This window comes from Ambystoma mexicanum, chromosome 7q (assembly GCF_040938575.1).
Source record: "Ambystoma mexicanum isolate Mex_15411 chromosome 7q, UKY_AmexF1_1, whole genome shotgun sequence".
NCBI classification, from domain to species: domain Eukaryota; kingdom Metazoa; phylum Chordata; class Amphibia; order Caudata; family Ambystomatidae; genus Ambystoma; species Ambystoma mexicanum.
The window spans coordinates 520,534,652-520,560,232 of NC_090941.1; the positions used below are offsets into that span (position 1 = coordinate 520,534,652).

At 44.9% G+C, this 25,581-nt stretch overlaps 1 protein-coding gene across 1 annotated transcript in view; it reads left to right on the top strand.

Moving 5' to 3' along the window:
• The window catches only part of CPB2 (carboxypeptidase B2), a 298,149-nt gene that overhangs the window by 134,703 nt on the left and 137,865 nt on the right, over nucleotides 1-25,581 (top strand). The window contains exons 3-6 of the mRNA XM_069640447.1: nucleotides 10,283-10,407; nucleotides 10,507-10,615; nucleotides 12,521-12,622; nucleotides 24,821-24,925. Coding sequence (XP_069496548.1) covers nucleotides 10,283-10,407; nucleotides 10,507-10,615; nucleotides 12,521-12,622; nucleotides 24,821-24,925 — 441 coding nt within the window. The remainder of the gene's footprint in view (nucleotides 1-10,282; nucleotides 10,408-10,506; nucleotides 10,616-12,520; nucleotides 12,623-24,820; nucleotides 24,926-25,581) is intronic.

Consider the following 25,581-nt stretch of genomic DNA (forward strand, 5'->3'; position numbering starts at 1 on the left):
GTGTATGGTTGCCATATTTTGCATATAGCCTCAGTGTGTAAGATAGCCATACCTTGGTTTTAGCCCACTCATGTTAGTCAGCCATATCTTGCATTTAGCACAAGGGTGTAAGGTTTTCAAACCTTGCTTTTAGCCCGCTTGTGTTGGTCAGACATAGCTTGCATTTTGCCTAATTTGTGTAAGGTAAACCTTACCTTGACTCTAGCCCATTTGTGTTAGTCAGCCATATCCTGCAGTTAGCCTAATGGTGTAAGGTAGCCATATTTTGCATTTAGCCTAATTGTGTACTATAGCCATACCTTGCTTTTAGCCCATTTGTGTTAGGTAGCCATAACTTGCATTTACCCCTATTGTGCAAGGTATATAGATGTAACCCAGGAAGTAGATATGGTTGCTTGCTCAGCTAACCCATTTCTCCTCCTGCACACTGCACCTTCTTAACATAGCAGAAAGCACAGGCTCATTCCACACTCCCTGCACTCACATATAACACAAACACTATTATACAGCACCTCTGCCATAAGAATGAAGCTACCTTTATTGACTGAAATTCGAATTGTAGCTCCCCCCATAATTCTCTGTCTCCTTAACCACAATCCTCCCCATTTAATTCATAGTATACCTCCTCTGTGGCCATCCACAATGAAATTCAGACATGGAAGATTAGCAGGGTCTTGGCCACACTCACATAACTTTAATGGCTGAAATGCACACAGGCATAACAGCACCTCCCAATTTCCCCACATTTGGACTCTTGTCCCTCTCAGGGTGTTAAACCAACGGTGCGTTGGGACCATAAGTATGGTGAAAGGTGCTATACAAATATCAAAATGAATGAATGACAATGGCTCTCCAAAGCTCATAGCCCTCTCACCTCTTTCAGATCCTTCTGCAACAGACAAGGCCGCTCCCCCAAAATGTCCACCCCAGCCCTCAAATTCCTCAAAACCCAAAGCCTCTTCCTGGAATGCAGATGGCGGGCTGACTCTTCTCCACAGAATAGAACTTCATACACCCAACAGATCTAAGCCTACAGGGCAGAAATTCGGAAGGCCAAAAAATCCTTTTACTAGTACAGAATCACTAATTCCCCTAACACCAGCAGGGAACTCCACAAGATCATCTCAGAATTCAAGGACCCTCCTTTCACATCCTCCTCCCTATACCACACCCAAGCACTCTGTGACACTCTCTCTGACCATTTCCACAACATAGCAATGGAAAGAAATCTCACCATCAGCTCTAAATTAGCGTCGCTCCGGCCCCGCTCCTGTGCACCCACGTCCGGGCTCACAGACCCACCCACCATCCTCCCACTCCTCTACTCCTTCTCCCCCATCTCTCATCCTGAATTCCTTAAGCTATTAGCCAGCAGCCGTCCCTCAGGATCTCCTGGAGTTCCCTGCCATCCATCTCTTCTAAAGGAATTCCTTTCCTCAACCTGTGCTGGCAGCATTGCAAGATCGATCATTAACACATCCCTTGTTGCCAGCAGTTTTCAAGAATCTCACATCAAACCCCCGCTCAAAAAACCCTCCCTTAGCCCACTTCTACTGGCCAACTACAAACCTATCTCAAATAAGCCTTTTATTGCCAAACTAACTGACTGAACAGCATACACCCAGCTGTGCCTTTTCACTGAAACTAACCTTCTCCTTTACCCACGCCCAGTCCTGCTTCGGACACCTACAAGGAACTGAATCGTGCCTAGTCTTCATCTGGGATGATCGCAAAAGAACCTCAGACTCAGAAGGTTGTGCCACACTATTATTATTGTTATTATTATTAATATGGTATTTATTGAGTGTGGACCTAGCTTTGAGAAGCAATGGAGTGCTTTACAGAGGTATACAACAATACAGATACATAATGGAGCGCTTTACACAGGTATACAACAGTACGGATGCAAAACAGAGTGCTTCTCAGAGGTAACAGAACAGATGTACATCGAGGGGGTAGGATTCAGAGGGGCAAAGAGGAGGGGTACAGCTGTACAGGGTTGCAGGGAGGAGAGGGCGGATGGCGTCTAGCGGGTCAGGTGGTGCGACGGGCGACTTGTTGGCCTAGGTGCTGAGGAGGGGCGGCACGTTGAAGAGGTGGGTCTTGAGTTCTTTTCTGAATTGTAGAAGAGTGCGGCAAGTCTAATGCTGACGAGGAGGAAGTTACATAGTCTTGGGGTGTAGGCAGAGAAGGCTTGTTTTCTGGTCCTTTCCTTTTTGTAGCGGCAGATTTCAAGTCTCCTCGTGTCATGGATTCTGGTGGTGTGCTGTCAACCAGAGATGCTGAGTTTCTCCGCGAGGTAGCAAGGTGACTTGAGTGCGACTGCCTTATAGTTGATGCAGCAAGGCTTGAAGGTGATTTGTGAATGCAGTCCGAGCAAGTGAAGGTTAATGAGGGCTCATGTGATGTGGCCGTATCTTCATAGACCCTTGATGAGGCATGCGGCCGCATGTAGGACACTTCTCAGGGGCACAAGAGAGGAAGACGAGAGGCCTTTGAGGAGTGCATTGCCTCCATCCAGGAGGAATACGACCAGTGCTTGAACAGTGAATCTAAAGCTGTCCGGAGGGAGGAAGGGCTTGATTTTCTGCAGGAGGGAGAGCTGATACGAAGATGTCTGAGTTTTCTTAGCTATGTGTGTCTTGAAGGAGTGGTGTTTGTCGATGTGCAACGTGAAGGACTTGGCGCAGAAGTTGATCTCGGGTGTGAAGCCCTCAGAGTTCATGGTTGATAGCCAGGACCGTATGTCTGGGTGTTGTGGGTGAGGACTAGGAATTTGGTGTTGGAGAGGTTGTGCTTCCAGTATGCACTAGACATCCAAGAAGGGATCAACGAGAGGCATGTTTTGAGCCTATGGATGTCCTTGATGGAGTCGATCTTGAGGTCTAGCTGTGTGTCATCAGCATATTAGTGGATGTGGATGTTTTGTGTGGAGGACGATGGAACCCTGCAGGATGGGTATCATTGGCAATCTAGAGGAGTCCATCTGAACAAACATCTGGCGGTTGACAAGGTAGGACTTGAACCAACATCGAACAAGGTTGCTGATTCCCATGTGCCGATATAGGGTGTCAATACGTGCCTGGTGGTCTACTGTGTCAAAATTGGGTGAGATGTTGAGTAGAACCAGGAGGCAGGGGTGGCTGCCATTAAGGATGTTGATGGCGTTGTCGACCACCTGTATGGTTGCTGTCTCCATGCTGCATCTGGGTCTGAACCCAGATTGATGGGTTTGGAGGAGATTGTTGGTTTCTTTAGTAGAGAGAGGATTTGCTCTGTCTTCAGGGTTGATGGGAAGGTGCCTTGAGTTAGCAAGCTGTTGTTGATCTCCAGGTAGGGAAGGAGAGCGTCTGCGGAAAGGGTCTTGAGGGTGGATGCTGGGAGGATGTCATCTGTATATGATGTGGCTTTAAGGGTGGCCAGGGCTTCTACTAGGTCCTCTGTCGAGAGTGTCTTGAACGTTGTCCAGGGTGTGGAGATTTCGCAAAGAGTGACTTGAGGTGGGTCTGTTGATGCAGAGCTGGTGTCTACGTGCTGGTAAATCTTGCTGATCTTGTCGATGAACATGGTGTTGATGGAGGTGGATTTCTCAATGGAGTATGGTGTGGCAGGGTCAGGTAGCGGGTTAATTCAGTCCTTGACCGCTGTGGGCTCTGCTTTTGTTGTCGGCTTGTGCTATGGTGTTCTTATAGTAGGAGGCCTTGGCAGTGTTGATTAGTTGTTGGCGGGTTGTTCGGAGTTCCTTGAGGAGCGCCAGGTTGGATGCGATCCTGTAGCAGTGCCAGGTTTTCTCTTGTTTCCTGATGACTCTTTTGCTGAGGTTGAATACTTGCCTGTACCAGGCTGCTGACGGTTTTGGTTTGTAGGTGCGTTTCTTCAGAGGAACGTGCCAGTTGATGGAGGCTGAGAGGGTGGCGTTGAGTGCTTCCAGTAGAGAGTCGCAGTTTGGTTGGGGGTGTTCAGTCCAAGGTGGAGGTTGGCGAGGTCTTCCGTGAAGGCTTACACAGGGAACTTCATGAAGGACCTGAAGGTTTGTCTGATGGGTTTCTACTGGGAGTGCCTGATTGAGGTGGTGTGCAGGATTTTGAAAGGCACAGCTAGGTGGTCCGACCAGTCAAGCAGGAGAGGAGAGCTGGAGTGGAGTGAAGACAGTGCAGTGATGATTAGTTCGAGGATGTTGCCTTTCTCGTGTGTTGAGTCTTTCGTGTGCTGTGTGAGGCTGAGGGTGTCGAGAAAGCTGAGGAGAGCTTCCTTCATTGGTTTGGTGGCCTTGTTGCCTGGAAGGTTAAAGTCACCTAGGAAGAGGTTGCCTGGATACTTAAGGGACATGGTGGTGACCAGTGTGGTTAAGTCTCTGATACCAGACTGTCTGGCCGCAATTCAGGACTTGTGTGCTGCCAACAATATCTGCCTTAATGCCAGTAAGACTGAGATCCTCCTAATTGGGACACCTGCTTGCTACTTTCCTCACTCTCTCTGGCCACCCACTCTGGGCCCTCTTCCTACTCCTTCCTGTGAGGCCAAGCACCTTGGTGTCATCCTTCTCACCTCACATTCCTGATGTCTCTAAGAAGTCAAACTATCAGCGGCACCTCCTCAGAGCTTTTCTTCCTTTTCTCACATTCCCCCGGAAGCTCAATGTCTCTAGAGATCTGGTCCTCTCTCGGCTGGACTACTGAAACAGCCACTTTCTAAATCTGGCTGCCTCTACTCTTTGACATTTACAACGTATCCAGAACAGAACTACAAGACTTGTCCTTTGCCTCAAGCCCAGGGATCGTATCTCTCCAGCACTGAAATCTCTTCACTGGCTCCCTGTGGCTGCAAGGATCAAGTTCAAGGCCCTTTGCATAGCTTTCTGGGGCCGAGGACCACAATACATCCAACTCTCTCCTCCTAAGCATCTTCCTTCTCGAGCCCTCCGCTCATCCACCCCTAACTCTCTGAAGGTCAGGCGCTTCTCCAGGCAGAGAATGGGGGTAGATCTCTGTCCTCGATGGGGGCCTCCCTCAGGAACAGCCTCCCTACCTCTCTCAAACTTGAGCAGGACCACCTAAAGTTCCGGAAGCAACTCAAGACCTTCCTTTTTTCGCTTCCGCTTTCTCTCTCTGTCTCCAATGTTGATGCTCCTGTCTGCTGCACTAACTAGTTACCTGGCCACCCACCCAGGCCCCTGCATGGCCAGTTGACCCTTGCAATGCCTTTGGCCTGCCAACCACTAAGGGGCTGTATCTGCGGTATTGTATGTTTTTACCGAGTAAAAACGTCTGCAAGCCTCAAAAGACCGAAAATGCATAGCACCAAAGGTTCGCACACCAAAAGTTCGAACCTTTGGTGATATGCAGTTAAGGTAGGTACATTTTTTTTATAATAAACGGGGGCTGCGGGGTGTCCCCCGCAACACCCCACTCACTACACTTTACAGTATAGTGAGCAGGGGTTGCGGGGGACATGCATTTTGCATGGGAAATGTACGAACCTTTTGTGGTGCGTACATTTCGCATGCAAACTTTTCTGTCGCATGAAAACCAGCTGTGAACGGATCACGCAGATCCGTATCTGCAACCCTACAGCCCCCTGACTCCCTGCACTTATTGCGCCACCTCCCTGGCAGCACTTATCGCGTTACCATTGCACTCTCCCTCCCCACTTCCCTCCCTGGTTCCTCTCCTCCCCACACCCCTCGCACACATTGTGCGAGCTGAATGACAAGGCCTAGTAATATTGTTTGTTTTGTCCTCCCTCTGTCTTCCCTTCCTTGTCTTGTCACGCCTCGAAACACCTGTGTACTGGCACGTTATAAATGTCATATCATATATCATCCCTCCTGCCAAAAACAAACAGAATAGGGGGATCCTCCTTCTCCATCCAAGCACCCACAATATGGAACTCTATCCATTTCCTCTCATATCCCTCCATTCACCTCATAGACATTCACCTCACCTTCCGGAAGGCACTCAAGATCTGGCTCTTCCCATCTGCATCATGATTGACCTAATCCACCTCTTAGGTGAATCTTCACCTCCAGACAGGTAGGTGCGAGCATCGATGAGTCACATGGGGAGACATCAAGAAATTACTGAGCATGCACAGAAAGGATTCACTTAGACCGGCATGATAGGACCTGCACTCAGTCATCAAAACAAGAAATCAGCCATGATTCACGTATCGCACTCTATCTCAATGGAAGATAGCAGTATCGCTGCATAGGCACGGCCACCCACCCCATACATCAGCATTCATCAACTACTTGAACTCATATTTATTTATTTATTTATTTATTTATTTATTTGCAGGAGAAACAATGCTCGTTTGATCACAAAAGAACATAAAATACATAAGAAACCAGATTTGACAGAAAGCAGTGAGCTTCTTACAATGGAGTGAGTTTGAGGTTCATTCTGATCAGGTTGTGGAAGGGAGTAAATGCAACAATCACCAGGGACAATACATAGGTGGCCACACATAGATTAAGGACATCCAACATTGGACAGTTTTAAGTGTACGTAGCTCGTACGGCCAGCTTTGCCTGGGATGTGACCATGATTGGTGAAGTGCTCGAGAGGAGGCAGACAAAGTGAGGGACATTGGTGGGTTAGAGGCGAGGGGAAAATGTTAGCTAGCAGGCAGATGTGAGGTATGTTAAGAGGGTAACATGGAGGCGAGAGGTAGGCTTTTAGTTTGGTTTTGAACAAATCAGTGTATATTGTTTTTTGGATGCCTGGGGGAAGAGAATGCCATGGAAGTGGAGCAAGAAGAGAGAAAGAGGGGAAGCTAGAGGAAGCACAGGGAGGACGAGGAGCAACGGGGCACTCAACGTATATCACACATCACTAGGATGCAGCTAAGTCCCACAAAATAAAATGTGGTCTACCTGGGCACATAATCAGTCTTCTTGACTTGCGTACACTCCCGACAGCCCATCACAGCACTGGTTCATAAGCTAGTTCTCCATGGGTGGCAAACAGGGACTAAGCCCCCCCTACTTACCTTCTTACTGGATAAAATGCACACACACATTCTAAAATCCTCTTACTAATTTCTCATACCTCAGACTTCGGTCCTCCAAGGGCGTTCACCTAAAGTGCTTTGAGGCCATAACAATGGCAGTATGCGCTATACAAATTCCATATGACATAACATGAGATAACATCTGGACAGTGGGAATAATAGAGGCGAGGAGGTATAGAGAAATGTAATGAGCTGGGGCTAGTGGAAGTACAAAGGCACGAAGGGGCACATACACACATCCGGTTATAAAGGTAGAAGGGCATTGAGAGAGGTGAGAATAGTGGAAGAAGTATGAGGAATGATTTTGTAAAATTACAGAAAACGTGCTGTATGTTAGGGCTGGGCGTGTTAACACGTGGACCAGTGAAATCCAGCCATGGTTTCAGTTCCCAACACATGTGAAATGAATATCTGGTGAAGTTTCTTGTATGTATATTTTTCTGACACATGTCGTTTGTGGGTACCCTGAACACCTGGCTGGATTGTTTCTCTGGCTGGGTTGACGAGCTCCGCTCTGTCGGTGTTCTACATTCAGCGACGCCTGACAGCACCACTGACTGACTGGCATCAGCAATCAAATGCAGAGAGACAAGACACTGGTTCGCACATACGCAAATTGTGTTTGCGCATGTACCTAAGTGCCAGCGGAAAGACAGCACAGGTGTATTTACACCAGGGCGATTGAACACTGCTGCACGCGCATGTGCAGAGGTGCCGCAATACCGCCCTTATAGGACTCTCCAAATATGTGTATTTACAACCAAATATAGTGTTATAATTGGTCATGATTAAGTGTTCACAGGAAAACAATGTAATTACACTAATGGGCCAACCCAACCTTTTACACGACTTGCATACTTGAGTGATTAAGATGGGAAACATTCGTGGAAACATGGTTGACACCCCTGTGGCAAATATAGCGGGAGAGAGTGGAAAAAGTGGCGTCCACACATTTGACACACAATTTGCCAATGGAGAATAATCTGTAGCTCTTCGCAATTCTATTAAAGCAAGCATTGGCAAAGCTAACAGTTTTGGCTTTTATGAAGGCATGGGCACTGCATTTTCAAGGCACAGCCATAATGCTACTACCTGGCCATAAAATGGCAACAGCTGACAAATTGTGTTAGTAACTGGACATATGATTGCAGTGTCTGGAAAATGCCTATCTAATGCCAATACAAGAACAAAACTGTTTGTTGTCAATACTTGTTTTTAACAGGAACTCAGTGCCAGGAACAGATGCAAGGGCACACATACTGGTTGTAAATCAAATGGATGGACGCACATTCTTTTAAGCCATTTTTATTACACAAGTACATGGTTTACAGCTGCAGTTAAACCATTATCTTTCAGAAGACTGCTCAGAAAACCCCTCAAAGAGGCGGGATGTGTTTTGGGACAAGAGAGGCAGGTAGTGGGTGGGAATGTCCATAGGGAGTAGCATGGCTGTGGGTGGACAATGGGTGGGTAAAAATACCAAACAGCACCCACAGGCTGTGTGTCCTTCCACGCATCCCATTGTTCCCCTTTCTTACTTCCCATGATCCCCCTCTGGCTTGTATTCAGCGCTTGCCGCACCCCTAATAGCCAAAGCTAAAATTGTGGTAATCCAGCAGCACACCAAATCAATATATGAAAAGGATTCAATAGAAGAATTAGTGTGCCTTGACATACCGTGAAGCTCTTGGACGTTTTGTAAACTTATTGTAGCCATAAATGTAAGGCTAATTGTTAAACGTCATAACTCTTCCGAGAAAGTTATAAATATGTATATAAATGACTACAGAGTTTAATTTGCCCAGCATGCCAATACAAGCAGTTAGGATTAAATGGCGTTTGATATGTTTAAGAGCAAATGTTTTGTGTTGACCGCAGAACGAGCAGGCTCAGATACTTTTCAAACAGTAGTTCGCTCTCTGGAAATGCTAGTATGTGGCCCGTGGCAAAGACATAGGGCCTCATTCCGAGGGCGGAGGTAACCAAGCCGCTATTTGCGGCATGGCTGCCTCAGAACTCGTCCAAACTCCGGCCTGGTGAATGGAGTAATTACCGGTCCATTCCGAGGTCGGAGGGGCCGATAATTCCCCATTCACCAGGGCCATTCCCCATTCCCATTTGAGCCCCCATCGGGCTCAATGGGAAGGGGGAAAGCGGCAATAACGGTACCGTAAATTACGGTACCTTTATTGACCCCGGAGTCCCTTTGCGGGTCCCGTCCTTACCGCCTGCTTTTAGGACCAGCAAAGGGAACTCGTAGTAGGGCGGTAAGGGTTTAACGGCACCGATCTTGTTACCGCTGACCATTAACCCTTACCGCCCTACTCGGAATGAGGCCCATAGACGTAGCAAAGACATAGAAGAAATACTGAAACATAAGCAAGAGGAGCAAGGGTGGCAAATTAGCACCTAGATGGCTTTGTGTGCCGTAGTTAGTGCTTTAGAAGTTTAATTACATTACATTGCAAAGTATAGGACATGTCAACATAAGCCTGACTTTGCCACTTCGTGCTTCTATTGCCAGTATTTGCTGGCGGATCACATTTTTATGTGCAATGAAGAATCATGCCACGGAATACAATCAAAGGAAGGAATGATACACTGGCAAATAACCTTCCAAAGTTATGAGGACTTTATCTAGAGGTAATATAATAACACAGTGGCCCTCATCAGGAGGTTGGAGGTAACCATGCCGCTTTTAGTAGCATGGTTGCCTCCTTACCGCATTCCGGGCCCGGGTTCCTCAAATGAGGACTTACCGGGCCATCGCAACCTTGGCGGACCCGGTAATTCCCCGTCCAAAGAACCCGGACCGGGTCCATCCCCATTCGAGCCCCATAGGGCTCAATGGGAATGGGGACGGAGCTAACAACGGGCCCGTTAACGACGGGCCCGTTGTTAGCTCCCTGGTGTCATTGCGGGACCCGGAATGGACGCCTGGTTTTTCCAGGTGCCCACTGCGGGTCCCGCGAAGAGACCTCGTGGTAGGGCGGAATGGGTTTACCGGTACCGGAACCTTTACCGGTGCTGGTAAACCCATTCCGCCAATCTTGTGAATAGGGCCAGTATCGTGTGTTAATGAAAATATGTACTTTGTTGTTGCTGCTTCCATTTGCTGAATTGACAGAGATATCTGCCTAACTGTATCTGCACATAGATGCCAGGTTTCACTACCAGGCTTGAGATAAAACCCTGCATTGCAATTTAATGGTGTGCTAAAGTTAACACACATATATTTTCATTGCCTTGAACGCCTTTTAAAAATTCTTAGGTTGTCCTCTGCCAACCGGACGCCCCAGAAAACATCATGAAGAACAACGAGGTCCACTTCTACGCAAACGTGTCCGATGTAGAGAGCGTGACGCTGCTGCTGAACGAGTCCTCCATCAGATACCGGTATAAGAAACATAGTTATCCCTGTGAAAAAATAGCAAATGTGAAAATTGCCTGCACGAGTTACTCTATTGACATGCATCGTCTTTTCCTACTGTTTAGTGTTTTGGTGAATGACGTGAAAGAACTCATAGAAAAGCAAACGTTCAACGACACCGTGAGCCTCAGGAGCAGCCCAACCTACTACGAACAGTATCACCCCTTGGAAGAAGTAAGAGCAATCATGACGTTTCACCGGAATCGGTTTCCGGAATCGGTTTCACTTCCGCCCAACGTCATTACATGTCTTAACATTACAAGCACGGATAAACAGAGCAGATTCTACATCATGCCATACCTATGAAACATGCTAGTCTTCACTACAATGAGTTACTGAGGTTTCGATTCACCTTTTGCTGACATCACCTGCTTTCCTCGCATGTTGTTGAAAATGTGCTGCTGCGGAGTGGTTTATATATGGTCTGGTGCTTGGATGTAGGTGCCGTAGGGTCAATAGCCAGTTTCAGCATGAATTTATTACAGGATCCTGAGCACAATGTATTCGTGCACATTGTGAGCATCTGGTGGCTTCCTTGTGGTGGTGCAGACAAATTTGTGATCCATCGAAACTAACAATTAGGATTTGCCTTCGCGGATCTACCACGAGAGGGAGGGATTTGGTGTGTATATGGCATTCAGCATAATACAAACCCACAGCAACAGAAAGTATTGTCCAAGAACACATGCATTTCATTGATGTGTGCTGCTTCTTTTTAATCCAATGCTACAAGCTATTGGAGCAGCCTTAATCAATTTTGCACCAGAACTGTATGCTCAAGTAATTCCTTCCGCCAACAACTACAGAGTTCGATGCCCAAGGAACTTCAAAAGAGACACATACTTTATTCAGTAGAGAAATTGTAGATTTTGTATTTCATTTGAATAAGATAGCATCTGTGTTATTCTGACAAATAGTTTCTCCCATCATATTCAACTTTCCGCATGACCGGCAATATATAAATGTATATGAAGTTGCATGTATACCGGCAAAACTCTATGTTTTGCTAATATTGCTATAGGGAATGGAACTGTAGTGAACAGCACTGAAACTACATTTGAGGACTGTGACCAAAGTCACCCAGTTAATAGGAAAGGTTAAGGAAAATGGGCAGATATAGTTCCACGGGCTGTACGCGCTTGAACACTGCATGGTTCCATAGAGGAACTCAGGAATGTCCATCTCTAGAAAAAAGGAGTGTTCCCTTTACATCAGCAACCTTGCTCGATGAGCCCAGTGTCTTCCACCAACTATGCCGAACGGATATAAATGGAGGGTATGAACATGATCAGTCGGGGTACGTTAATGGCGCGTTAATACAAAGTATGGTTCATATGCACGCAGCGTCATTTGGACTCAAATGCATTATAATCAGATAATTGCTCATGGGTTTCATTAGCCAACAGGTGTTTGACACTTCGTCAGGGCTGTGTGGTGCAGCACGAGGATGCCAGCCACAGGAAAGTCCATGTATGGTGGCCACACTGGCCATGCATGCCGTGTCTTTGAATCTGTGGATAGGACTATGCTGTGTGTCGGGCTTGGAGCGGTTCCAAACTACAGTTGTGCTCACAACTGTGAAGCACGCGCTGGCTAACAATGGATTATTGGGTATAAATTGAATACTATAAATTTGCATTCAGGTAGCACAATGTACCATCTGAAACATGATTTGCATTAAGCCTCCGTTAAAGGACACTAACTCTCATGTTCAATTTACATAAGCACAGAGTGGGCTGAAGGCGCGATTGGCGCATAGGATCTTGAAGTTCAGTTCTCTCACAATCCCTCCCCTGTTTTCTTTAATAAGTGGAGGATCTGTCTTTCTGCACCATGTGTCATAAGCTCTCGCTGAAGAACCAAACATTCATTAAGATAGTTAAAATCCTGCAAACTGAAGGGGTGGGAGTTTCCCAATGCATTTCTCTCATAACCATGTTTTTGCTGTGGCTGTGGAGCAGGGTTGAGTGGCGGCCATGTTAATAGTCCTAGTATCACATCCCAAAAAGGAACCATTGTGACATGTTGGCAGTGTTGAAACCATTATTGTGAATCTTTTGTCTGTGTGCTTCTTTGCAGATTTACTCTTGGATGGAGCAAATGATAGAGCGGCATCCAAAAATGCTTGAGCAGCACCACATAGGATCGTCATTTGAGAAACGCCCTCTCTACGTTTTGAAGGTATGGATGGGACCTTGGAGTGGGTGAGACATGTGATTGAAAGAGGTGACATTGAAGGTATAGTAGGTATGCATGTGTTACTGCCTTGGAACAGAAAAGACAGAATGGCAAAGGATCTTTCTGGATGTCAACATGTATTTCACCCAGCAATGTGGGGATGTCATTGTCCCTGGTGTTTGCAGCCTCTGTGACTCAGTTTGCAAGTACAAAAGATAATTTTAGTCATATGTAGCCATTGCAATTGGTAAGCTTTATAAAAGAGCCAATACAAATGCACTGTGGTTGTTTAGTGTACCACTATACTAATGGAGTGAAATATAATTTATGGATGATTTTCAACAAGTAGGAATTCTTTAACGCCTGCGCCTTCTGCATTTTGCACATTGGTTCCTTGCGGTGGCACCTGGTCACCATTGAATTTCTGGCCCAGTGAGACAGACAGCGCATAGTGGTAGGGTTAGGGCACAGAGGAGCGACAACATGAAGGAAAATTGTCAAAGCCGACAACCTTAAAGGTTAACCAGTGCAAACTGTTCTGACAAGCTTTGAGCGAGAGAATTGCATATCAATGGCAGTTTATGGCACAAGGTAGCATGGTGAGCATGGAACATTTGCTTTAGGTCTGGATTTCAGCATATTATGGGCCAACAGTGACTGAGAGCTTTACTAAATTATCGTTGTTTTTGTTAAACCTGTTACTAACTGAACCTTTGTATCTTTCTTTTTCGCATTAACATCTTTTGTCAGAGACTAATAGAGACATGATATGGTGTGTACCTACTTTTAAAAGTGCCTGTGGCAATATGGTGTTACAGTTTTCCCTAGCTGACCATCATCTTGCTATTGTTTTTGCTTGCTGTTCGTTTTAATTAATTGATGAACAGCTTAATTTTTAAGCAAAGCACTTATCCTTTAGGAATACTATTAATCCATGCAATTGGATGTGTGCTCTTACCTTGAAGAATAGCATTTCTTAAAGTGTGTTTCCTATAAAATGTAGAGCCAAGTGGTTGTCATTAGCAAAGATAGAAAGATCCAAAGAATTAAAGGGACTCATGGCAAGTTAAAATCTACATTTGCTGTGTTCCTATTTAAATAAGTGTGCTAAAATGTCGACTCATCCAGTGTCCCAAACCAAATCAGAAATATCTCATCAATAAACTGCAGTGACAGGGCTGCATGGGACCTCAGCAGGAATATGTTCTCAAAGCAAAAACGCACCCTATCTCACAAGTCCCTAAAATGGTTGGTGTAGGAAGGAGGTGCAAACCTTGTCCCCATGGCAGTGCCTTGCACCGCTAGGCAGGAATTGTTGTCAAATGGTGAATGTATTGCATAAAAAAAGAAAAAGGTCAAAGTTGCTTAAGAAAGATCACACAAAGATAAATCGGGGTAGCTTTCAGGTGACTCTGAAGGAGATAGAGATCTAAAAAGAGACTGAATAAAAAGTAAGTGAAACAGATCCATGTGTGGCAAGCATTAAAGTGAGAAACAAGAATAGAAGGAAATTAATCAGTGATAAAGATGTCACTGTATGTGTGGGCTAACCAATAAAATACAATGACAAAAACATGAACATGATCAGAGCAAGCATAATTAAGACCCCTGCAACATTCGGGGAAGTCAAGTGAATGGGAGAAAATGTCAGTTGTTGGCTATAATTCACAATGAGAACCCTCCGTGTGCAGCTCAGAAAGGAATTGCATTTTGCAGATAAATGGCTGTATTCCCATTTTCCAGCTGCCTCTACTCCATTCTGTCCATGTACTTCTTTTTGGGCCACCATGTCTCTCCCCAGGCCTTGGCTTCTTTGCTCATCTCCTGCTCTGCTCCTTCTGGGGCTTTACTGAATGAGCTCCCTTTGTTCCCTTTTTGGTAAATATCAATGACTTAACAAAAAGCAAAACAAACGATTTGCCGGTCTATGCTTGAGCGCTAATCACAGTAGAGACTTTGGTTTCTGTCTGTAACATCTTGTGATGGTTCTGCATCCCTTCTTACAGTCCATGAGTTTACTCAGTCTATATTATTTGGGCTGGCGGGCCATTACCAACTTGTACAGCCTGCTGCAACACGTGTTATTGCTTAGGTAGATACTTTTCAAGGTTTGGGTATATATAAGTTCAAGGTCACCATCCAGCCATGGCAGAATATTCCAATAGCTAGTATGCACTCACTGCAGGGTCCATGCCCAAAGTGTTTGTGCCCCAACTCTCCTAAGAGAGAGCTCTGCTGAAGGGAAATTGCAATATTTGTAACTATAGCCTTGGCAAGCACGACTTCAAATCAAACATTAGAACAAAAGAGAATGATTAGTAATTTAGAGTGCACTGCCCAGAAAAGCTTGCGAAAAGTTGAAAAGGTTGTGACACGTTATCCACCCTTCCTGGAAATGATCGAGTGAGCTGTAAATGCAATACCTATCCCTAATAACTGGCTGTGAGGGCTCTTTCATGTGGAAAATGTCAGAAAAAATAGGCAAAATGGAACTTGGTAAAACACATTTTTTCCAGAACAATTGGCTTCAAAGCTGTAGGTTTTGGTTTTACATGTATATCTGAAGCAAACTCATGGAAAAGTCCAAAACCTCATGTCAGGACAGTCACAGTACACCAGAACAGCGTTTTTCCTCAGCTGCCAATCGTGTATATGCCAATCGGAAACATACAAGCTGGATGTAAACACTGAATCCCTAGTGCATGGTGCAGTGTGTCCCTACACAACTAGGGCCCAAGCTGAATCTTTAATTGGATACCAAAAAATGAAAGCAGTTTGAAATTCTATGCCAAAATAAATGAACACATCATTGTTTTGGTCCTATCAAAAATAAATGTACCAGAAAAAATACAAAATACAATTAGATTTTCTATTATGTGCTATGGAGCAGTCCAAGTCGATATGAACACATTGCCATACCAGTTTTTACATAGCCACTGTAATAAATACTAATTTGCACATTACCATGTCAATTTCGTTGTGCCCTCAAAAAACCACCAAGCCATTTTTAACATTTCAACAGTTATCCGCACATTACAGTGGTAGTGTTTACACCGCGACGCCCCCACCCCGCCACCCCCCCAAAATATATATTTGCACTTTCTAGATTTTGGTGAAAATGTTACATTGCGCCCACAAAACCTGCATGCCGGTTTGCACACTGCCATGACATTTTCAAATTTCCGCAAACAATGATAAGGCTGGTATGAATACTGCAATGAAAGATTTGCATTTCCCCATTTAAGCATAATTGTCATGAAAGAATCTACGTTACCTGCACACATTTGCTTTATGTATGCCCAGATTACCATGACAGTTTCTACATTTCCCCGGAAAATAAAACGTTATGCCAGATTCCACTTTACCTCATTTGTCACATATTTCCAGGGCAGTTTCTACAGTGCCCACATGCGATTGCCATGTCTCTAGGCACATTGACATACCATTGTTATGTTGGCCCCGCATTATTGATTTCTCGATTGGACACAGGTAAGGCTGTTCCCTGGCTGGCCTGTCCAAAATCCCTGCGTGCCTCTACAGCCCATGTGATTACAAGGGTTAGAATGTCTGACCAGATCACTCGCATCCTGTCTGCACTACACTGGCTTTCTCTGCACTATGGCATCGAATTCTAGTTTGACTATTTTGCTTTTAAAATCCTCACTTTGGTCCAAATGGGGTATCTCAAAGAGAAACGTTGTATGGGTGGGAAAAGAGGTGCCCAGATTGATAATGACCAAATTAAGACTTTCATCTTTCTTTAATCAGGCGTTCACTGCAGTGCCATTTTAGGATTCACTCCCTCCCAAAATCTATTTTGCCCAACTTCCTCCAGTGGCGGCTGGTGAACTTTTTAAGTGGAGGGGCATAAATATTTCTCCCAGATATGCCATAGCGACCGAGCATAGCAAGGGAGCCCCAAACAATCAAGGGGAGATCCGCTCCCTCCAGGATTTATTTTTCAATAATGGGTTAAAATGTTGTAGTTTAGAGCATACTTTGAAAAAAAATGGGGTAAAAAGTCAAACAGTTTGCATCCCTGTCCCCTGGGCCCCACAGCGCCTAATACAATCAACGTGATTACATGTGTATGCAAGGCTCTGGGGGGCCCAAAGAGAAAGCATTTTTGAATGGATATCTATGATAGATGTCCAGTAAAAAAGTAACAAAATACCATCATTGTCCCCTGGGCTCCAGCACCTCAGAAGGAGAGCTGATTTTGGCAGGTGGGTAGGGGGATTGTGCAGGAAAGGCATCTTTTAAATGCCTTTGTTGTACAACCCTCCTTCCTCCCTTACCCTCCACTCGCCAAAATCAGATCAACAGACCAACACAAACACACACATTCACACAGTACCCATCACCATACACTCACTCATAACACAAGCTTACACGCATCCATACACATATTTAAATAAAAAATGAATGAACCTTCTACCCCGTCCTAAAGTTTCCTCCACGGCGCTCCAGCTCCTGCATCATGAACAGGAATCGGGAAGCAAGAACTTCCTGGTTCCTGCACATGCATGCAAGGGACTGTGCATGGGTGCTGAAACGCCCCACTCCAGCCTGCTCTGTGTCTACATGTGCAAGGAGGTGCAGGAGCCCCCCCCCCTCACACATGCAGACATGCAGTTCCCCAGCCAGCATTTCCCATTTCCCAGGAGCTATGCAAGTCTGGCAAAGAAAAACACCCTCAGCCTTGCACAGCTCATTGAGCATGTGCGGCTGAGGAAACATTGTTTCCCTTTGACAGTTCAGCCAGCCCAGGACCACTCCCTCAGCAGGAAAAAGCAGCTGAGGGAGTGCTCAGTGTTTCAGTGGGTGAGGGGGCCACTGGGTTAATGCCTCCCTCACCAATTATGGATGAGCCTCCCCTGCCCATGGCGCCCCCTGCCCGCTAAATCTTTCCTTCATTTAAAAAAAATAATTAAAAACATGTTTAGTTTTATTTTAGCATCTCAGGCTGGGGTCTCGTGTCCCCACGGGGATGAGCCCGCTCCCCCCCACCCCACAGTGGGGAGGTGTGCCCCACAGTTTGAAGACCTCTGCTCTACAATGTGACACGAGGAGAACAGGTTTTGTCCAATCATCAGCAACTTCCTCATATGATACAGAGGAACTTTAAATAACAACAAAGAGGAGGTTCTAGAATGGCTGGCAGTGGAGTAGCAGCTTAACTCAACTGCACTGGACCTCTCCCTGAAGCTATTTATATTGAAATTATAATGAGCTCCAAGAAAAAGATTGGGGAAGCAGAAAATCCAGCCTCCAAGAAATCTAAACAAGTTCCTGAGATGGAAGAAACCCCTAGCCTTGGCGATGTCTACAAAACCATTCTTCAGGTGGCCCAGGATGTCAGTGATATTAAACTGACAATGGCTGAGCTCAATCTGAAAACCAGTCAGCTGGATGGCAGAGTCACAGAACTAGAAAAATCCTCTTCAACTATGAGCTCTGAGATTGCTGGCAGCTTCCAGGCATACAAAAACCTACAATCTGACTTGAAGACTGAAAGGGAACAACACTTGGATTTGGAGATGTGAATCAGAGCAAGAAACATCAGATTGGTTGGTGTAGAGGAGTCAGATGGAGATGAGGAGGATCTGCCATCCCTGGTCTTACAGATTTTTAAAGACAGTTTCCAGTGCTCTGCAATCAGGAATGAAGACATAGATAATATCTTTCGGATTGGTAAACATCTGGGGAACAGAGCTCGGCATTTTTTGGTCACTTTTTTACATATAAGATCTATGGAACGTTTGATGAAAGCTGCCAGACAGGTTGGGAAAGCCTTATTCAAAGGTAGATCTGTTTATGTCTATCCTGATTATCATAAGGAGATCCTACATAGAAGAAGATCTTTCCGGAGTGCTAAAGAACTGGCTAGTCAACTCACTTTAAAAGCCTTTCTTAGCAGAAATAATGTTCTTACTGTTGTGTTTCCTGATGGGGACAGAAACACATCTGATCCTGCATTAGCCTTAGATTGGCTAGAAACATACAAGAGGGGCCTTCCAGCACCACCCATGAACAGTGAGTGACATTGTTAGTGTCCCCCCGCCCCACCATGTCTGTATATTTTTTAATTATTATCATTATTTTTAACTATGTTCTTTTGATATTCGCTTTTTAAAATGGCGCCGCCAGATTTTGGCAGTTCACGTTATTTGAAATTATTGTGGAACCCCCCCACCATGCCATTCGATGGAATCGAATTGCGTGCCTTTGGATCCCGACTCACGGTGATGTACCGCGTGAGGAAAGGACCTTTCAACATTTGCGTGAGACGTGTGCGTGTATGCGTCATCACGGCCGTTGAATACGGAAATGCCGCTCGCGTCGTGTCCAGGAACCAGCTACGGCGACTTCAGGTGTGGATGGTGCGGAGACACTGCGTGCACGGCCCGGCTCCGACAACACCCTTCTTCCCCGGATTCCTGGCGGTAGGTGCTGGAAGGATTCTCCCGATTCCCCCTTGAGGGCTGTGTCCGGACTCTCCAGTGGCGCTTGCGCCCAGGAATGGCTGGGAACCTCCGGACACGGAGAGCAGCATCATCTCCTCCAGCTTGGGGTATGTGCTGTCCATGTGGGGCTCGGGTTGTCAGGACTGTCACCCTCGTGTCAGGGGCTGTGGTATCCTGGGGGCGCTCCCGGGCTGCGCAGGATTCCCTTGCAGCTCTGTGCCCCTGGGGCATATGGTAATCACAAGCCATCAATTGCAAACAAGGCCCTTTTTCGGAAGACTTCTGGTGGGACTGTTAGACTGCCATATTGCCTGTCCGGTCTTTTCTTTGATTCAGAGCCAGTGCAGTCATCTTACAAGCATGCAGACATCCGCTCCTCACTTAATATATGATGAGATATTATACTTCATGGCTGAGACTACAGCTGTATTGTGTTGTGCCCAGGATGCAGTTCTTCCTTTTACTCCGCTGTGGTCACATTGGCACGCCTTCACTGCTCATGAAGTTGGGAAGTTAAAAACTTGTGAGGAATGTCAGTGTTATTTCAATTCCGGCAGTCTTCAGTCGCCTAGCCTTGTGACCACAAAGGATCTTGTTTACAAAGGGGACTATGGAACAGACTTCTGGTCAATTATGGCTGATTTTAGTACATGTGCTCATTACTTTGGCTAGATTAACCACCAGGAGGCACTGCCTTTTCTGTGCTATCCTACACATATTGTATGTGGATATCCAAATGTTCCTTTACCCATTACCTTTTAACTTTTATTGAAAAGTTGCCATTGACGTGTTCTTAGCCGCCTCAGATGTTTCGATGTTTGCACCATAGTGATGGGGTAGCCTGGTGTGCTGATATTGATGTTCGATGACACTGTTTAGATATTCATGAATGGTATGACCACAGTGCTTTTACATAGTATATATATATATACATTTGAAGTTACCTTTCTAGCCTTACTGTTTTTTGCACGGTTCTTTCGATGTTGTGAATAGGTGCAAATTGGTTTTTGTCCTATTCTGGTTACTGTTGAGTGTGGGGTGGGGTTTGACTGTATGTTTTAAAGTAGCGATTGTTTGCTATACCTATTCTGTGATTGTCAGTGTGATTCTCGATGGTGGGGTTTCTTCTTTTTGGGGGGATGACTGGGGGTTTAGGTTTTTCATTCATTACTAACTATTGTTATCTTTCTTGGCAGGGTTTTCTGACCACATAGATGTCTTTTATTGCATCATAGGGAGGGGTCCTGGGGATGGTTCTCAATGTTGTTCAATTTTCTTTTTGGGCTGAATAGACTTCACTGTCTTGTTCGTTCTTTTTATTTTTTGCTTATTGTTTTTATTTGTTTTTGTGTTCCTTTTACTTTTGATTTTTTTGATATTCGTAGTGTAAAGATGACTTCCCACTCAGGTGGGACTTCTGATGACCTACGTATTATTTCCTGGAATGTGAACGGGATCAATAACCTGCTCAAGAAAAAGAAAGTGTTTCAAATGTTGCAGGACATGCATGCAGACATCCGTTTCTTACAGGAGACTCACATATTGGAGGATGAAATATCTGGGTTGGAAAGGGAATGGGTTGGTGTAGCTGTTGGCTCTTCCTTCACTTCCAGATCAAGGGGGGTGGTTATTTTGTTTCGAAAGAAATTGCCTATGAAAGTTATACGCAAAATTGCAGACAAAGAAGGTCGAATGATTGCGTTGTTGATCGAGATTCAGGGGGAATTGTTAACTCTCTGCAATGTGTATGCTCCTACGGTGGATGATGGATCCTTTTTCAGAATGGTGGCACAGACTCTTTTAGAGTTGAATAATACTAATGTTCTGCTTGGTGGTGATTTTAATACAGTGATTGATCCGAAAATGGATAAGAGTCAGAACGGCCGTGTACTTCGTTGCGATCATCATTACCGGGCACTTAGGTCGCTTTTAGAGGAACATAGTTTGAATGACATATGGCGTCTAGAGCATCCGGACAAGAGGCAATACAGTTTTTATTCCAGTGCACATGCAGTGTTTTCTAGACTAGACATGTTTTTCACTGGTGGGACAGTTTCAGACAGTCGGGTCTCTACCGATATCGGTAATATTGTACTGAGTGATCATGCCCCTGTTGTGTTGCAATTGAGACTTAAATTTCAGTGTAAAAGAAGCTTCTCATGGAAAATGAATACCTCTATTCTATTAGATGATGATATTTTGGACCGGATCGTTACTGAAGCTGATTATTTTGTTAGGGTGAATCGCTCAGAAGAGATCAGTGTGGCAAATACATGGGAGGCCTTTAAATGCTGTATGCGTGGTGTGTGTTTAGGGCTGTCTAGTGGTAAACGGAAGAGAGAAGAGGGTAAGAGGCGTGAGCTTGACTTACGTATTGGTGAAATTTCTCGGGATCTGATGCTCGATCCAACAGATTCAGTGAAACTTGCTGAATTGAAAAAACTCAAAAAAGAAATGGAAGATTTTTTGTCAATGAGGTCCGAGCGTAGTTTGTTCTACTCTAGGTGTACATATTTTGAGAAAGGGGAGTGTTGTGACAGATGGCTGGCATACCGGTTGCGAAAAAGGATCTCAGAGTCGGCTATAGCTTCCATGATTGACAAGAAGGGTAGAATCACTTTTGATCCAATTAAAATTAACTCAATCTTCTGCGATTTTTATGAGAATCTGTATGGCGATGAAGCTGGTATTACAGGTAGGGGTGAGAGCTTTTTTGGTAATTTGAATTTGCCTAGGATCCAAGTTGCTGAGCGTGATCTTCTTGGTGAAATGATAACAATTGATGAGATTAAAGGCGCAATTTCCGGGCTGAATGTGGGTAAATCTCCGGGGCCGGATGGCCTTCCATGTGAATTTTACAGGGTCCTCCCGAACTCGGCTTTGGAACTCCTGAGAGATATGTTTGTGTCGAGCAGAATAGTTGGGTCGTTACCTAAGAATACTAACCATGCGTCGATTTCGGTCTTTTTAAAAAAGGATAAGGATTGCAATCAGCCAGCTAGTTATCGTCCAATCAGCCTTATCAATACAGATAACAAGATCTTGGCCAACGTTCTTGCTTTACGCTTAGGACAGTTCATGCCGGTTTTGATTGGGGAGGAACAATCTGGTTTCATGAAGAGTCGGCGTACGTCCAGTAATATCAGGAAATTGTTGTTAACCATGGAAATGGCGGACAGATTGGTCGGTGATGCAGCCATCCTGTCCTTAGATGCTGAAAAAGCTTTTGACAGAGTTAATTGGAATTATTTATACTCGGTATTGAGGGAGATGAATCTGGGAGAGGATTTTATTTCCTGGGTAGCTCTTTTATATGCCAGTCCGACGGCTGACGTTAAGACTAATGGAGTGGTGTCGGAACCGTTTTGTTTGAAGCGGGGCACGAGACAGGGTTGCCCTTTTTCTCCTCTGTTATTCATTTTAGCGATTGAACCCCTCGCAATTTACATAAAGAATGAACCGAATTTACAGGGCATTGAATGTTGGGGTGTGGTGCAAAAGGCATGGCTTTATGCTGATGACCTCTTGTTGGTGTTGCAGAATTTGGACATGTCCCTGCCATGTCTGATGAGGATTTTGTCGAATTTTCATGATTGTTCTGGATACAAGGTTAACCACCTGAAGTCAGAAGTGTTGCCTCTGTCTAACAGATGTGATAAATCCCTGGTTGTGGGGCTGGGGTTTACTTGGTGTGATAGGCGCTTACGCTACTTAGGGGTATGGTTGACAGTTCCAGTCTCCCGTATGGTTGATGAAAACATGAGTGTGGTGGTACAAGATTGCAAATTGGTTTTGGAAAAGTGGTCTTTACTTAATCTTTCACTATGGGGTAAAGTCAATGCCCTGAAAATGAATTTGGCTCCCAGGATTAACTTTATAACCAGCATGCTTCCTCTAAGAATAAAGTGTAGTTATTGGAAAGATCTAGACCGCCTTGTTCAAGAATTTCTATGGGACAGGAAACCGCCCAGACTTAGTCTATGGAAATTGCAGCGTCCGATTTATTTGGGTGGTCTAGGAGTTCCGAACTTTAAGGCCTACCATTTAGCATTTTCTGCTCATTCTTTTGTTCCGTTTTTGGATGGTAAGCTGGACAGATGGGCGGTGGCGGAGTCGAATGCATATGAGCCACTGGGCCCGGAAGCACTGTTGACCACTAACACAAAGATTCCGGGTGGTAGTTTGTTAACCACGTCCCTTTTGCGCAACTCTTGGATTGAGGTCTTGACATTGCTAGGTAGGGACGCTTTTAAGTGTAAGAATGCCTCTATCTGGCTGAATCCTAGGATTAGAGATAACTCCAGGACAATTTTTTGGCCCGAATGGTTCCTAACGAATGTTAAAAAGGTCTCCGACTTGGGAAATGATGTTCGGTGGCTGACTGCTGCTGAGCTGAGAGAGAGATGGAGTTTTGAGGATTTGTCGGACTCGGCTTATAGACGACTCAAGAGGTCTGCCGGTGAGGTGGACTGGTCTGACTCCTTTGACATGACTATTTTTCTGACGGATTCTAATGGACAGGGAGGTGGTTTAGCCAGTAGGTTATACAATCTTTTCGTGTCGTATTTTCGGAACAATGACAATTTACGGGAAGTGTGGAGCGAGAGAATTGGGTCTGATATTGATCTTGAGGCCTGGCAGAATATATGCGGAAATGTCTCATTATGTTCGCTGAATCTGGGCGAAAGGTCTAGACAAATTAAGATCCTGAACCGTGTGTATTGGTGTCCGGAAACGTTACATAGAAGGGGTATGACTGACAACGCTGATTGTTGGGGTTGTGCTCTGGAAGTGGGATCATTGGAACACATGCTATGGGCCTGCGTGCGGGTCAGGGCTTTCTGGATTGACATTTGTGATGTGTGTGTCAGAATCTTGGGTGAAGGGTGTGTCCTGGACTTTAAGACAATGATCCTTGGGGAAGATTCTGAGCTGGCTGAAGTCAGCTCTCCCCTCAAGAAATGGCTTTTCAGAGCAACCATTGTTGCTAAAAGGTTGATCCTTCGAGGATGGAAAGGTCGGATCCGTCCGTCATTTGAGGAATGGGTTCAAGAAATGCATAGCCTGTCTAGAACAGAAAAAATGATCTACAAATTGAAATTTAAGTTGTCCTCATATGAAAAGATTTGGAACATGTTCAATGATTTTATTTGATCCGTTTTTTTTTCTATTCCTTGTTGTTCCTCTGTACTTTGATGTTGGTTTTTTTTGTATATACTTGTAAATAAATAAATAAATAAAAAAAAACAACAAAGAACTGTGTGGTCTGCTATGATGCTCCATGGTGGATCATCATAACAGAGTTTGGAGGGTCACGTGCATATGCAAAGATATCTACGGTCACTGCATACATGAACGGTTCACATACATACACCTCTGGTGCACTCTTGAGCCGGTGTCACAAAACAAACCCTCCCCTGTGATAAAGTCTCCCCCGGGAGACAGAAGCCACCGTGCAGTACTTGCAAATGCCATTGACTAGGGGCTTGCATCTAGCATCTCCCCTTTACAATACAGGCTTATGCACCAGGCGTGTCATATGTCACACTATCAGACACACGTGTCAAGCATGACCTGAATGTGTGAAGGTTTTGCTTTGCTATAAATTGCTTTCCAATTCACATGCATATTTTATCACAGACTTTGCATTTGCGAGAAGTTTCTTTTTTGGCTTATCGTTCACTGTTGTAGACCTGATTAATCGATGGTAATTATGTATCTAATTATTTTTTAGCTTTCTGGTAAAGAGAAAACTGCAAAGGGTGCTATCTGGATTGACTGCGGCATCCATGCTAGGGAATGGGTGTCCCCTGCATTTTGTATGTGGTTCATAGGACATGTGAGTACAGCATAACATTTTCTCTTCTTACTGTGTGTTTATAAACAAATCAACTAAATTGCGTGATAGGATTTCCCAGGGCATGTGTTATAATTGTATATCTGAAATTCACAATTCCAAAACTAACATGTGTGTTCCATATGGCAGAAACAAGTCGCTAATACTATTCAAGACTTTGAACATTGTTCTTTCTTCAAACAACCGAACCCGCTGAAACAAATGAGTGAAGCCTACGAACCAGACCCTCTTAGTACAAATATTTAAAGAAATAGTTAAAAAGGTATCTGTAAAACAATTCCACGAACAACTCTATTGAGAAACATTTTCCGAATCTAATGATTTAAAAAGGGGACTAGTACTATTCCCAATGGGTGCAATTGCTGTCAAATGATTCAAACCAAACCCAACATGTTTCTGCTTGAGGAGTTGTGGCATTCATCAGGGAAGGAGGGCACATATGTACTGTGTCAAACATGTGGAAATATATTCAGTAGTATGCTCACAGGTGTAAGACCATTGAATACATGACCCTCAGTGGGGGTGCACAAGGGGACTTTACTTCCTCTCTGGAGAAGCCTGCCACCCACCCTAAAGAGGCATGCACCTGCCATGTGACTAGGCCCCAGGGCCTGCCTAAGTAAAACGAAGGAAAAGGG